This window comes from Harmonia axyridis, chromosome 1 (assembly GCF_914767665.1).
Source record: "Harmonia axyridis chromosome 1, icHarAxyr1.1, whole genome shotgun sequence".
NCBI classification, from domain to species: domain Eukaryota; kingdom Metazoa; phylum Arthropoda; class Insecta; order Coleoptera; family Coccinellidae; genus Harmonia; species Harmonia axyridis.
This window is the reverse complement of record NC_059501.1, coordinates 8,010,908-8,022,922: the sequence shown is the minus strand read 5'-3', so window position 1 is coordinate 8,022,922 and position 12,015 is coordinate 8,010,908. Positions and strand designations below refer to the sequence as shown.

General features: G+C 36.0%; 1 protein-coding gene across 50 annotated transcripts in view; it reads right to left on the bottom strand.

Moving 5' to 3' along the window:
• LOC123688812 overlaps positions 1-12,015 on the bottom strand; it is a 155,937-nt gene that overhangs the window by 93,056 nt on the left and 50,866 nt on the right. For 42 of the 50 annotated variants that reach the window (XM_045627497.1, XM_045627484.1, XM_045627530.1 and 39 more), the window contains 5 exons: positions 9,358-9,405; positions 6,701-6,730; positions 5,827-5,871; positions 3,635-3,664; positions 682-2,133 (listed from right to left, as the gene is read on the bottom strand). In XM_045627497.1, the coding sequence (XP_045483453.1) occupies positions 682-2,133; positions 3,635-3,664; positions 5,827-5,871; positions 6,701-6,730; positions 9,358-9,405 (1,605 nt within the window). Of the gene's footprint in view, positions 1-681; positions 2,134-3,634; positions 3,665-5,826; positions 5,872-6,700; positions 6,731-8,855; positions 8,859-9,357; positions 9,406-12,015 lie in introns of all 50 variants that reach the window. The other 8 variants (XM_045627506.1, XM_045627517.1, XM_045627533.1 and 5 more) reach the window with 3 other exon arrangements.

Here is a 12,015-nt window from a genome sequence, read left to right as displayed (position 1 = left end):
AAATCCCACCAATAATCATCAATTATTATTACACTTCATTTATTTACGCATAACTTATATTAATAATGCTGAAGTAATATCCATTTGAAGGAAATAAATATAGTTGAGGTTAATATATCATTGAGTAATAATTAATAAACCTTATTTATATGTAATATGTATCCATGCTGAATAAAAAAAAAATTCTATTCAGTAATGGTTTACGTATTTGTTAGATAATTATTTTGGTTGTTTCTACTATCGGATTGTTAGGGTTTGAGAGTTGAGAGTTTTTTAGAGTTCATATTGAGAGTATCCGAAGTTGAACCCTAGTCCTCTTGATCGCATCTGTTCCCCCTAACCACTGTTCTGCCAACATCACTAATAACTAAGCAGGTACAGTTGAAAATTTGTTGATAATGATTTTATGTTATTTGTGGTGATAACGTAAGTTCATATAAATTATTCATAACCGAAATATGTATATTAAATATTATCAAATACCTTGTAAACAAATATTTTATTCTCTATTAATAAACTTTTTTGAATGCATTATTTAACTATTAATGAATATATTAAATATAAATCTGCTGTAATAGTTGTGAATAAATAACCTCCAAATAAGTGCTTTATTAATAAAAATATTGATTTCTCTCAGTGCATGTTTTGGCATAACCACAAAACGAGATGCAATAAACTCACCGCAGTTTCAGCTGTTCTCCTTTTTAGTGGTGAGGAGAGCGGTGCGCTACCTGATGCAGTAGGTATTATTGACAATGAAGTGATCACTCTAGAAGATTCGGCGCCAGATGTGCCAGATACTGAAGAAGTTCCGGTAGATGTTTGTGTATTCGGTTCGGAAGCACTGTCGCCCTGACTTCGTGTGATCACTCCAGAAGATTCGGCGCCAGATGTGCCAGATACTGAAGAAGTTCCGGTAGATGTTTGTGTATTCGGTTCGGAAGCACTGTCGCCCTGACTTCGTGTGATCACTCCAGAAGATTCGGCGCCAGATGTGCCAGATACTGAAGAAGTTCCGGTAGATGTTTGTGTATTCGGTTCGGAAGAACTGTCGCCCTGACTTCGTGTGATCACTCCAGAAGATTCGGCGCCAGATGTGCCAGATACTGAAGAAGTTCCGGTAAATGTTTGTGTATTCGGTTGGGAAGTGCTGTCGCCCTGACTTTGTGTGATCACTCCAGAAGATTCGGCGCCAGATGTGCCAGATACTGAAGAAGTTCCGGTAGATGTTTGTGTATTCGGTTGGGAAGTGCTGTCGCCCTGACTTTGTGTGATCACTCCAGAAGATTCGGCGCCAGATGTGCCAGAAACTGAAGAAGCTCCGGTAGATGTTTGTGTATTCTGTTCGGAAGCACTGTCGCCCTGACTTTGTGTGATCACTCCAGAAGATTCGGCGCCAGATGTGCCAGAAACTGAAGAAGTTCCGGTAGATGTTTGTGTATTCGGTTGGGAAGTGCTGTCGCCCTGACTTTGTGTGATCACTCCAGAAGATTCGGCGCCAGATGTGCCAGAAACTGAAGAAGCTCCGGTAGATGTTTGTGTATTCTGTTCGGAAGCACTGTCGCCCTGACTTTGTGTGATCACTCCAGAAGATTCGGCGCCAGATGTGCCAGAAACTGAAGAAGTTCCGGTAGATGTTTGTGTATTCGGTTCGGAAGCACTGTCGCCCTGACTTTGTGTTTGCGAGCCAGTTCCCTCAAGCCTACTACTACTACTTCTAGTCACTCTCCTAGGTGATCTGTCTGGCGTGGCTTGCTGTAGAGCTTCTAATCTGGGAGATCTTCTTGGTGCGACACTGGGCTGTTCTGGTTGTGAGTCAGTTTCGCTAGAATTGTCAGTTTCGCGAGGGGTTGTTCTCCGTTGAGTGCGTCTGCCTCTTTGTGAAGAACTCTGCTGAGGGCTGAAAGTTCCTATTCGTGAGCCACTTCCGCTACCTCTTCCTGTCTGTGTGGAGCCTCCGCTAGACGCTCCCCTGGGTGATGTACCTCCTGTTTGAGGGGCACTTGATGATCCTGATTGCGTGGTACCTGTGCCTGATGTTTCCTTCGGGGGTGGGTTTCCACTTGTATGCACAGTGTTAGACTGTGTATTGGAAGGGCTAGATGCTGTATCTTGTGGAGCTGGTTGATTGTCCTATTTGTTGGAATATAATTATTAGTTACTATAATAGCAAGTACCTGAAACCCTAGCCTTCTAAACTTAACACGTTCACTGCGGCACGTATTCCTGGGGGCATGTGTCGAGTCTTAAAGTAAGTGCGGCACCAAAAGCATGAGTGGATTGTTCCAGTGCGAAAGCCATAAATGAGTTGTTTTTTGCCAATTTGAACGATGCAAATAGCAATTGATTTCCATTCGAAAAATATACTTATTCGAATATTTATCACAACACATGCCCCCGGGGATACGTGCCGCACACAACTAATGTTTCATTAGTCTGATGCGGCATGCCTTCCGGGGCATGTGCCAAACGTGTTGATTCTTGTTCATACTGAGAAGTTCGCCGGGTAATTTATTTCTGTTCGTATTGTCCAGGGCAACCTGGATTCTGCTTAAGTTGATTCAATACTGCACATTCATAATTCGGTTCTCTAAAAAAAATATGACAATAATATGTCTCTTAATAATACAAAAACTACCTATAAACCATTTTGATAGTCTGACTGACAATGTTTATTAATGTTCATTATACAAAAATACTTGAAAAACGAACAAAATGACTCAATGTTTGTTTCATACTGCCTAGTCGAACTAATACCAAATAAATGAGTGAATTGAATTTCCGGCACCAAGACACCGGAGTCAAGTGCGGTTGAGTCCTTAGGTAGATTACTACTTCCAGAATGATTTCCAACAGTTGGTACCTTGAATATTAGATTACCCCTTCGTTAGATAGAGCCCGAAAAAAAATTACACAGGTATCCCCAGGGGCATGTGCAGCACAGAAATCATGGACTGTAACATGGGCAGAATCTCTTTAGATTCTGACCATTTCAATCTATGTGCGCAGTGAACGTGTTAAATCCGGGAACAAGATGAAATGGCAACGTCGAACAAGATTATTAGTTAGGTTACCGGTGTTTACACGTATGTTTTCGTTTATTTTATGAACATTGAAAAAATTTGACAACATAGTGATTTTAGTAATCAATACGTGTGATAGTGTCAACAGTGTTTTTTTTAGTACCTCTATACAGACTGTTCCTAAATTGGAAGTACAAACGAAAATGACAGATTTCTCAAATCATTTTACGGAAAAAATTTCTATTAATGTGGGCCCTAAAACGCACAATATGTCCCTTCAATAATCAGGTTTTGATTAGAATTATTACTTGCATTGATTTTCATTATTAAGAACTATTTTCAAGCAAATTGAGAGTTCGTTGCTAGCAAATATGAAAAGTTGGTTGATTCAATCATAGATTAGATCTGACAAAATCTATGTTCATGGATAAGTTAGGTGAAAATGTTTTAAGGTTATAAATGCTAGCTGGTAAAGTGACATTTGCTAGTCAGAAAAATGGTTTCTTGCCAGCCAGGAAAGTATGAAGTATGTAATGATTCGTTTTCCGATTGCTTTGAAATTTAGAAATCCATAGATTTCCTACTGATTGTGAGAAAAATTATTTACATACCCTATTACGTTCCATGTCATTACTGAAATCCTGAAAAATAAAAATAATCATATGAGATAAAAAAATAAGTAATAGAGTAGATAATAATAAAAATTTATTGATCCTGTTGGACCCAATGTAGGGTATAGGAATACAAATTTACAAACTCACTACAACAGATTTCTGTCATCTAAATACTCCTTAACACTATAATATGCCTCTCTAATCATCAGCGATTCAACTATTTTCCTAAAATTTAATGTATTCATTACTTTCACAGAATCGGGCAAGTGATTGTAAAGCTTGATACACTGATGAAATGAAGATGTTTCAAATTTCCTTGTTCTGTGAACAGGTAAAAACAGAGTTTCGGTACTTCTTGTAGAGTAACAATGGAGATTACACAACTTGTTAAAAGCAGATTTGTTGTCCCTCACATATAATAAGCTTTTATACATAAATATAGAAGGCACAGTCAAAATACTATTGGCAACAAATAAAGGTTTACAGTGTTCACGATGACCAACTCGGAAAATCATTTTAATGATACGTTTCTGGGAAAGGAATACTCTACTAAAATCCACAGAATTTCCCCTTATTATGGCAATATGGAATTAACATAAGCTGTAATAAGTATTTATAATGGATTCAAGGGGGAGTCCCTTATCTGCCGAATAGCATAGAAGGACTAGCTTAATTTCCTACATACATGATATATATGATCAGTCCATCTCAAATTTGAGATTCACAATTTTCCAAACCGTTTTATTTTTATTATCTGACATATTGATGAGATTTTTGTGGTAATGTAATTTTGAATACTTACGCAGCAAATTATAGTCAGTTTTAGCATTTTGATTGATTGATATACTGTCAAAGCATGTTGAGTTTTAGAATTATATTATATATTGAATATTATACAGGGTGGCCATTTGAAAACGAAACAGACGAGATTACAGACGAAATAAAGTTTTTCGATAGAAATGCTCGGACAGGTCGATTTCTGTTTCGAGGGGAACAACTTAAGATATAGCGCTTCAACCCTTGCTACTACAACCCTCACCCCCAAATTTTGAATAGGGAAGATGGGGTGAGTGATACCTCATTCGAAAGGTATTTTTATACTGATTTAAGCACAGTAATTGTTTTTTCATTTTATGCATTAGTTCTCGAAATATTCTTAACTAAGTATTTGAAAATGAAGTAGTGTTTTCATGGCACTTGTAGTGTTTTGTGAAAAATCGACATTTTGAGCTTCAGAACAACCATGACTGTGGCTTCCTTCCTAACTAACTAACGCATGAATATTTCGAGAACTAATGCATAAAATGAAAAAACAATTACTGTGCTGAAATCAGTATAAAATACCTTTAAATTGAGGTATCACTCACCCCATCTTCCCTATTCAAAAATTGGGGGTGGGGGTTGTAGCAGCAAGGGTTGAAGCGCTATGCGTCTGTAACCTACATCTTAAGTTATCCCCCTCGAAACAGAAATCGACCTGTCCGAGCATTTCTATCGAAAAACTTTATTTCGTCTGTAATCTCGTCTGTTTCGTTTTCAAATGGCCACCCTGTATATTATTACTTTTATAATATAGGGCAAAATGCAGTCAAGGGCGGATCTATAGGGGATAATAGGGATAATTACCCCCTAGGGATTCACGGCTTGGCTTGTTATTTGAACTACTTGGTTCAAGCTCAAGCTCAAGTAGCTTGAGCTTGACTTGACATCAACTCAAGTTCAAGTCAAGTGGTAGTTTTTCAATTTTAAGTCAAGTAATTAATGTATTATGTACTTCTGGACTTACAGTATACAATTTCAAAATGATGATCTTTGCACATTTTCTGGAAAATCTAGAGCCGAATATCCTATTAAAGCTAATAGAACATCAATAAAAATACCTTTGCCACCATATTCCTATGTGAGAGTGTTTTTTCAACTTGAATTACATTGAAAACAAGAACTTAATTGTTCGATCGATCAATTGTTAATTTATATGTTTAAATTGGTCCAATTGAGAGCGAATTGCATTTTCACAGTCATGATATGATCTTGATAATTATCAAAATCAATGTTTCGTGACCCCCGCAGTAATACGTACTGGACTTATGTCAAAATAAAGACCTTTATTATTATACTGGGTATTCATAAAATTGTATTCAAATGGGTCAACATGAATCTAAGAAGAACAATGATCAAAATATGCTCACCAATAGTCTATCAGGAGCAGTTTCTCTTCTTCTTGGGTGCCTTTTCTAGAAAAAAAAATAAAAATGACTACACTTTCCCAAAAAATTAAAGCACCACTAAAAATAAGACAAAAGTCATTTTCGTCAAAACTACCTGTCCGATTTGGACGGTATCTTCCTGTTTATTTGAGGCAAAAACATTCAATCAAACCGAATTTAGATGAAATCACTCGACCTGACGGACTCGTGATGTTATCAATCGGTTTGTTTTCATATTTTTGCCAATTAAACAAGTTTTCGGGGAAAAGAAGAGATGTTATCGAATATTTCCCTCCTGTCAAAAATTCCATGTATATGGAGAACAATTATCGAAAATTACAGCGAATATTTCCCTCCTGTCAAAAATTCTATGTATCTGGAGAACAATTATCGAAAATTACAGCGATAATTGCATTGTAGGAAGCGAAACAGCACTGCGATAATTGTTCTGTTCATAGATGCATAATTTCTATGCATCTTAAACAGTTCCAATCTATGGCAATTCCATTCTAAATCAGTTTGACAAGTAATGTAACAGTTTATTCGGGAAATATTCCCCCGAATTACACTCGTGCATCAAAATGACCGGATAATTTCGCATTCCAGCGTGTTTTCTTTGAAAAACTGCATTCGGTCATTTTAATTTTTGGAGAAAATTTTCTTCAAAAATGAAAATGAACTCATGCAGTTTTTATGACAACAAAAATTATCGGTAATTATGTCATGCAAAATTATCGGTAATTTTGATGCACTTGTGCAATTACTTATGATAATTTTTGAAGCACTCGTGGTATTACCTTTGATAAAGAAAACACTGAATTGAAATGAGATTGATAAAACGAGGAAATATACTTACATTTAGTGTCATTCCATAGTCTTGCGGAAACTGAAACAAATAATGATATTATCTATTGTGGGTTAAAAATTAAATGTTGAATTGAATATCAAAAGTTTCTATTTCACAATAAATTTATACTTAATACACCTCTCTAAATCAGAGATGGGAATAATAATAATAATATAATAAATTTATTCATCCCAAAAATACATGTTCAAAACACAGGTAAAAATATGAGAAACTCTATGACCTAAGCAAGCTTGTATGTCAATAGAGCCCTCAATATTTTCATGAATAAAATTCGATACATTACTTCTCTGTACATTCATATATTTACACAACAATATCATAATAACCATTATCCGAGATGACGCCAGAGGTGAAATAAGTCTAATAACAAAGTGTGCTCATTAGGATTATCTCCTTTTCAGTGTAAACTTCGACATGGCCAGGAATTTTCTCACAACAAGTCAAAAGCGAAAAGTGAAAAATACAGACCATCACCCCCCACAGAGGATGCCACACAATTTGACTCAATTCTCCATTACGTATCTCTTGAGCTCACTTCTATACTTCCTGCTCCTCTTATTGATGTTGCTTTTCAAATATATGGGTAGATGGCTGTAGAGCTTAGGACCATGATAAAGTGAACTGTGTAGAACATGTGTTTTCTTAAAGTGTGGCAATATAATTGCTTGATTGCTAGCATATCTAGTTGGGTAAGGATGTTTAATCTTTGTCTTCTCCCTCTTAATCTGATTCAAGATGTTCTCGTAAATGTATATTTGCCGAATATTAAGTTGTCCGATTTCAGAATACAATTTATTGGTGTTATATCTTCTTCCTACCTTACGTATAATCTTCAACACGGTGTTTTGTGTGATTTCTAATCTTTTTAAATGACTATTCACAACACTTCCCCATATCACGACTCCATATCTCAAAATTGATACCACTATTGATTCATAAATTCTAATAATTCCAGCCAACGGAAGAACATATCTCAAATTGTAGAAAGTATGAAACATACCCTTGAGTCTTTCCACCAGATAGGTGATATGCCTATCCTACCTAAGGTGTTGATCGATGAAGATGCCCAGGTATTTAATATGATCTACTTTTTCTATACAAGGACAGTTGCAACTAGAATTATTGATGCAGTGGGTTGTATGGATAGTTAGAAGGTGGTCATCTGGTTGGGTACTCACTGTGAGGGAAAAAGTTAAGAATTTTGTTTTCGCCACATTCAGACTAAGACAGCTTTCCGTTAACCAAGAGTCAACAAATCTCAAACCCCCTTCAGCCGCCTTGCGTGCTTCCTCCCATGTTTTACCTCTAAAAGTAATCACTGAGTGATCAGCATAAGAAACTATGTCCAGGTTTGGAATCGAGGAGAGTTGATTTATAAATATAAGAAACAGTAATGGCCCCAGAACTGTTCCCTGCGGTATACCAGTATTTACAAAGATTGGCTTGCTGAGTTTATCGTCAATTTTCACATACTGTTTTCTATTTTTTAAATAGTCCTCAAATAATGTATGACTAGAACCTCTGAATCCACAGTTTTCCAAACGTTCGAGTAACAAATCATGCGTTACTGTGTCGAATGCCTTGGCTAAGTCCAAAAACACAGCCAAAACCTTCTCTCCATCATTTAAGGCGCACCTAATATTGTTCGTGAGCTCCTCGATGGCATCTGCTGTTGACAAACCCTCTCTAAAACCATACTGTCTAGCGCTGATTAAACCAAAACGTTCCATGTAATTTGTTAATCTTTCTTTCAAACATTTTTCAAATATCTTAGCAAAGTTAGTAATAACAGATATCGGACGATAGTTTTACATTTTGGTTCGATCACCTGATTTGAAAATGGGAGAAACATAGGATTCCTTCCATTCCGATGGTATTTTGCCGGTTGAAAAGACGATGTTTATAATGTGAACTAATGGACTTGATATAAATGCGTGTATTTTTTTGATCAGCGTAGCTGCTATACCATCAGGTCCGGGAGCCGAATTGTTTTTCAATGTAGCTATGAGATTGATTATCTCTTTAACTGTCGTTGGTTTGATGTAAAAAGAAGATGATGCAGAGCAAAATTTTGGTTTATTTGAATCCCAAAGTCTTTCATTTCTCCCTTTAGCTCTTTTCTTAATATCTTCAACCATTTGACTGCCTATGCTTGAAAAAAATTCATTGAACCCATCCGCTTTGCCTTTTGCATCTTCCACAATTTTGTCGTCAATATTGATTTTTTGGGAGCACCCTTACTTGCTTTCTTTCTGCCACCTATTTGATTTATTGTTGCCCAAACTTTTTTCAGATCATTACCAGCTAATGCATTTTTTTCTTTATAATATGAGTCCTTGGTAGTTTTGATTAATGAATTCAATGTGTAGGATACCTCCTAAAAAGTTTTTTCATCTTGTCCCTTTGTTTAATAGACGTGATTAGCCCTTTAGTAATCCATGGTTGGATTTTTTTAAATTTTTGATTATTTTTGACACGTTTGAAGTAGGTTGACAGCTTTATGTATTCTTTTAATAATGTTAAGAATTTACTATAAGCACCCTGTGGATCATTTTCATTTAAAACGCTCGAAATACCATATCTTTATCTGATTTGTGTGTTCGCTGAATCAATATTTAAAGTAATAATAAAAAATTTATACTTACGTCTCCACAAAAGTAATCAACTCTTGATGATGAACGTTCCGGTCCGAACTAAAAAAAATGGTTCATATGATAAAGGAAAAAAATAATCGTTTCAATTTATCTCCCCGCTCGCAATCATTTCAATTAGACTCAACTGAAACAAGAAATACAAAATTTCGAAGGTAGTTCACTGTACAGTGCATCCCATTTTGGGCGAGACAGCCAGGTTTCTCGCTTGTTATTCAAGATAGAGCCTTGCGGTTTTCACGTTCCTGTCCTACTTTTTCGTGAAACTCAAGTTGGTCTAATCAGATTGTGCATAACTGTTTCCGTTCAAAAGATACAGGGTGATTTTGGAAGTTGATACTTTTCGGACGCCTTCTTTATCTCTGAAGTTATTAGAAATAATGCTGAGGTAAAAACTACTTCTGAATCAGAATTTTGCGTAGAATCCAGTGGCGTACTCATTATTTTTTTTCGGGGTATGGTTTAGAAGATTCAACACAAACTTATGTTTTTTTAAATGGAACACTATGTGTATCATTACTTCGTTGAATTCGTTATTTTTTTCCCTTCAAAATGATATATGAGACCATGTAGGTGGGATGTTCAGAAAATTTAAAAAAACACTAAAACATCAAATAATGATGATTTTTGTTAATGGGCAATGGATTTCCCATAGAAAAGAAGAATCAATAATGATAACAATAATTTATAGCGATGAAAGCTAGATCAGATTGGTTTTTTCCCTCCAATGCCTACTTGATAAAACAATGCTCCCAAATGCATAGTAGCCATAATTACAACAAGGATGTTTGTGTCATCAATGACCTACTACTTTTAAAAATCGAAAGTAATAATCCTCTTATTGAAACATAGAAAATTCATAGCCCATTTACAAAAAAATCATCATTATTTGACGTTTTAGTGTTTTTTTAACATTTCTGAACATCCTACCTTCATAGTATCATATATCATTTTGAAGGGAAAAAAATAACGAATTCAACGAAGTAATGATATATAGGGTATTCCATTAAAAAAAATATAGGTTTGTGTTGAATCTTCAAAACCATACCCCGAAAAAAAATATTGAGTACGCCACTGGATTCTACGCAGAATTCTGATTCAGACGTAGTTTTCAGCTCAGCATTATTTCTAATAATTTCGGAGATAAAGAAGGGGTCCGAAAAGTATCAATTTTCAAAATCACCCTGTATCTTTTGAACGGAAACGGTTATACAGAATCTGATTAGACCAACTTGAGTTTCACGAAAAAGTAGGACAGGAACGTGAAAACCGCAAGGCTCTATCTTAAATAACAAGCGAGAAACCTGGCTGTCTCACCCAAAATGGGATGCACTGTACGCACATCAACGAAAGCAGGATTTCTAGATTGACAAATCTTGATATAAAGAGTTTTTCAAAAGAAATCATAAAATTTAAAATGGTTATAATGGGAACAGTGTGTATTTTTTACATTTCTTTTTTATTTGTGCAGGTTATGCCATTTAATCATGGAAGGATACACGTTTCAAAGGTGTTTATAAATTGCTGAACTGTTTTAACCAAATCAGTGCTCATTTGTGAATACTTTCACGAAATTTAAGAAAACTTAATAGAATAGAATTCTATTCTATAATTAAAGCGAAGGTAGTGTTGTTTTTCGTCTTTGTGAAATAACGGGTGTTTTTTTCGAGGTATATAACTTTAAGTTGGCATTACTGTTCAATATGGCGACCGATTTAACAGCTGTCAAGTGGTTTGGCAATTCATCATGAATAGACTCACACCTGAAAAACGCTTGCAAATAGTGCAATTTTATTTCGAAAATAATGGTTCTGTGCGGAATACGTATCGCGCACTACGTCCATTTTATTTTGTTTAGCGATGAAGCGCACTTCTGGTTGAATGGCTACGTCAACAAACAAAACTGCATTTGAAGTGAAGCTAATCTTCAAGTGAATGTCGAAACACCGTTACATCCAGAAAAACTGACTGTTTGGTGCGCTTTATGGGCTGGTGGAATCATTGGTCCGTACTTCTTCAAAAACGATTATGGCCAGAACGTTACAGTCAATGGTGATCGGTATAGATCCATGAATACTAACTTTTTCCTTCCTGAATTGATCAACCATGATGTCCAGGAGCTGTGGTTCCAACAAGACGGCGCAACATGTCACACAGCTAGTGCCACAATCGATTTATTGAAAGACACGTTTGGTGAAACCCTAATTTCACGTTTTGGACCTGTGAATTGGCCTCAAAGATCTACTTTCTGTGGGGCTATGTAAAGTCATTGGTCTATGCGGATAAGCAACAAACCCTTGACTATTTGGAAGACAATATTCGCCGTGTTATTGCCGATAAACGGCCACAAATGTTGGAAAAAGTCATCAAAATTGGACGTCCAGATTGGACTACATCCGAGCCAGCCGTGGCGGTCATATGCCAGAAATCATATTTAAAATGTAATGCCACAAGATTATCTTGCGGATAAATGAAATTCATGTCAATCAAATAATCCATCGTTGTTTTATTGCAATTGAAAGTTCTTTAGCTCTAAAACAAACACTCTTTACATAATAATTTATCCCTCTTTCATTGAGGCTAATAGGGAATGCTGTTTATATTGGTTGAGGTGCAATGTGCTATTTATTACACAGTAAGCTTAGCGAAGGC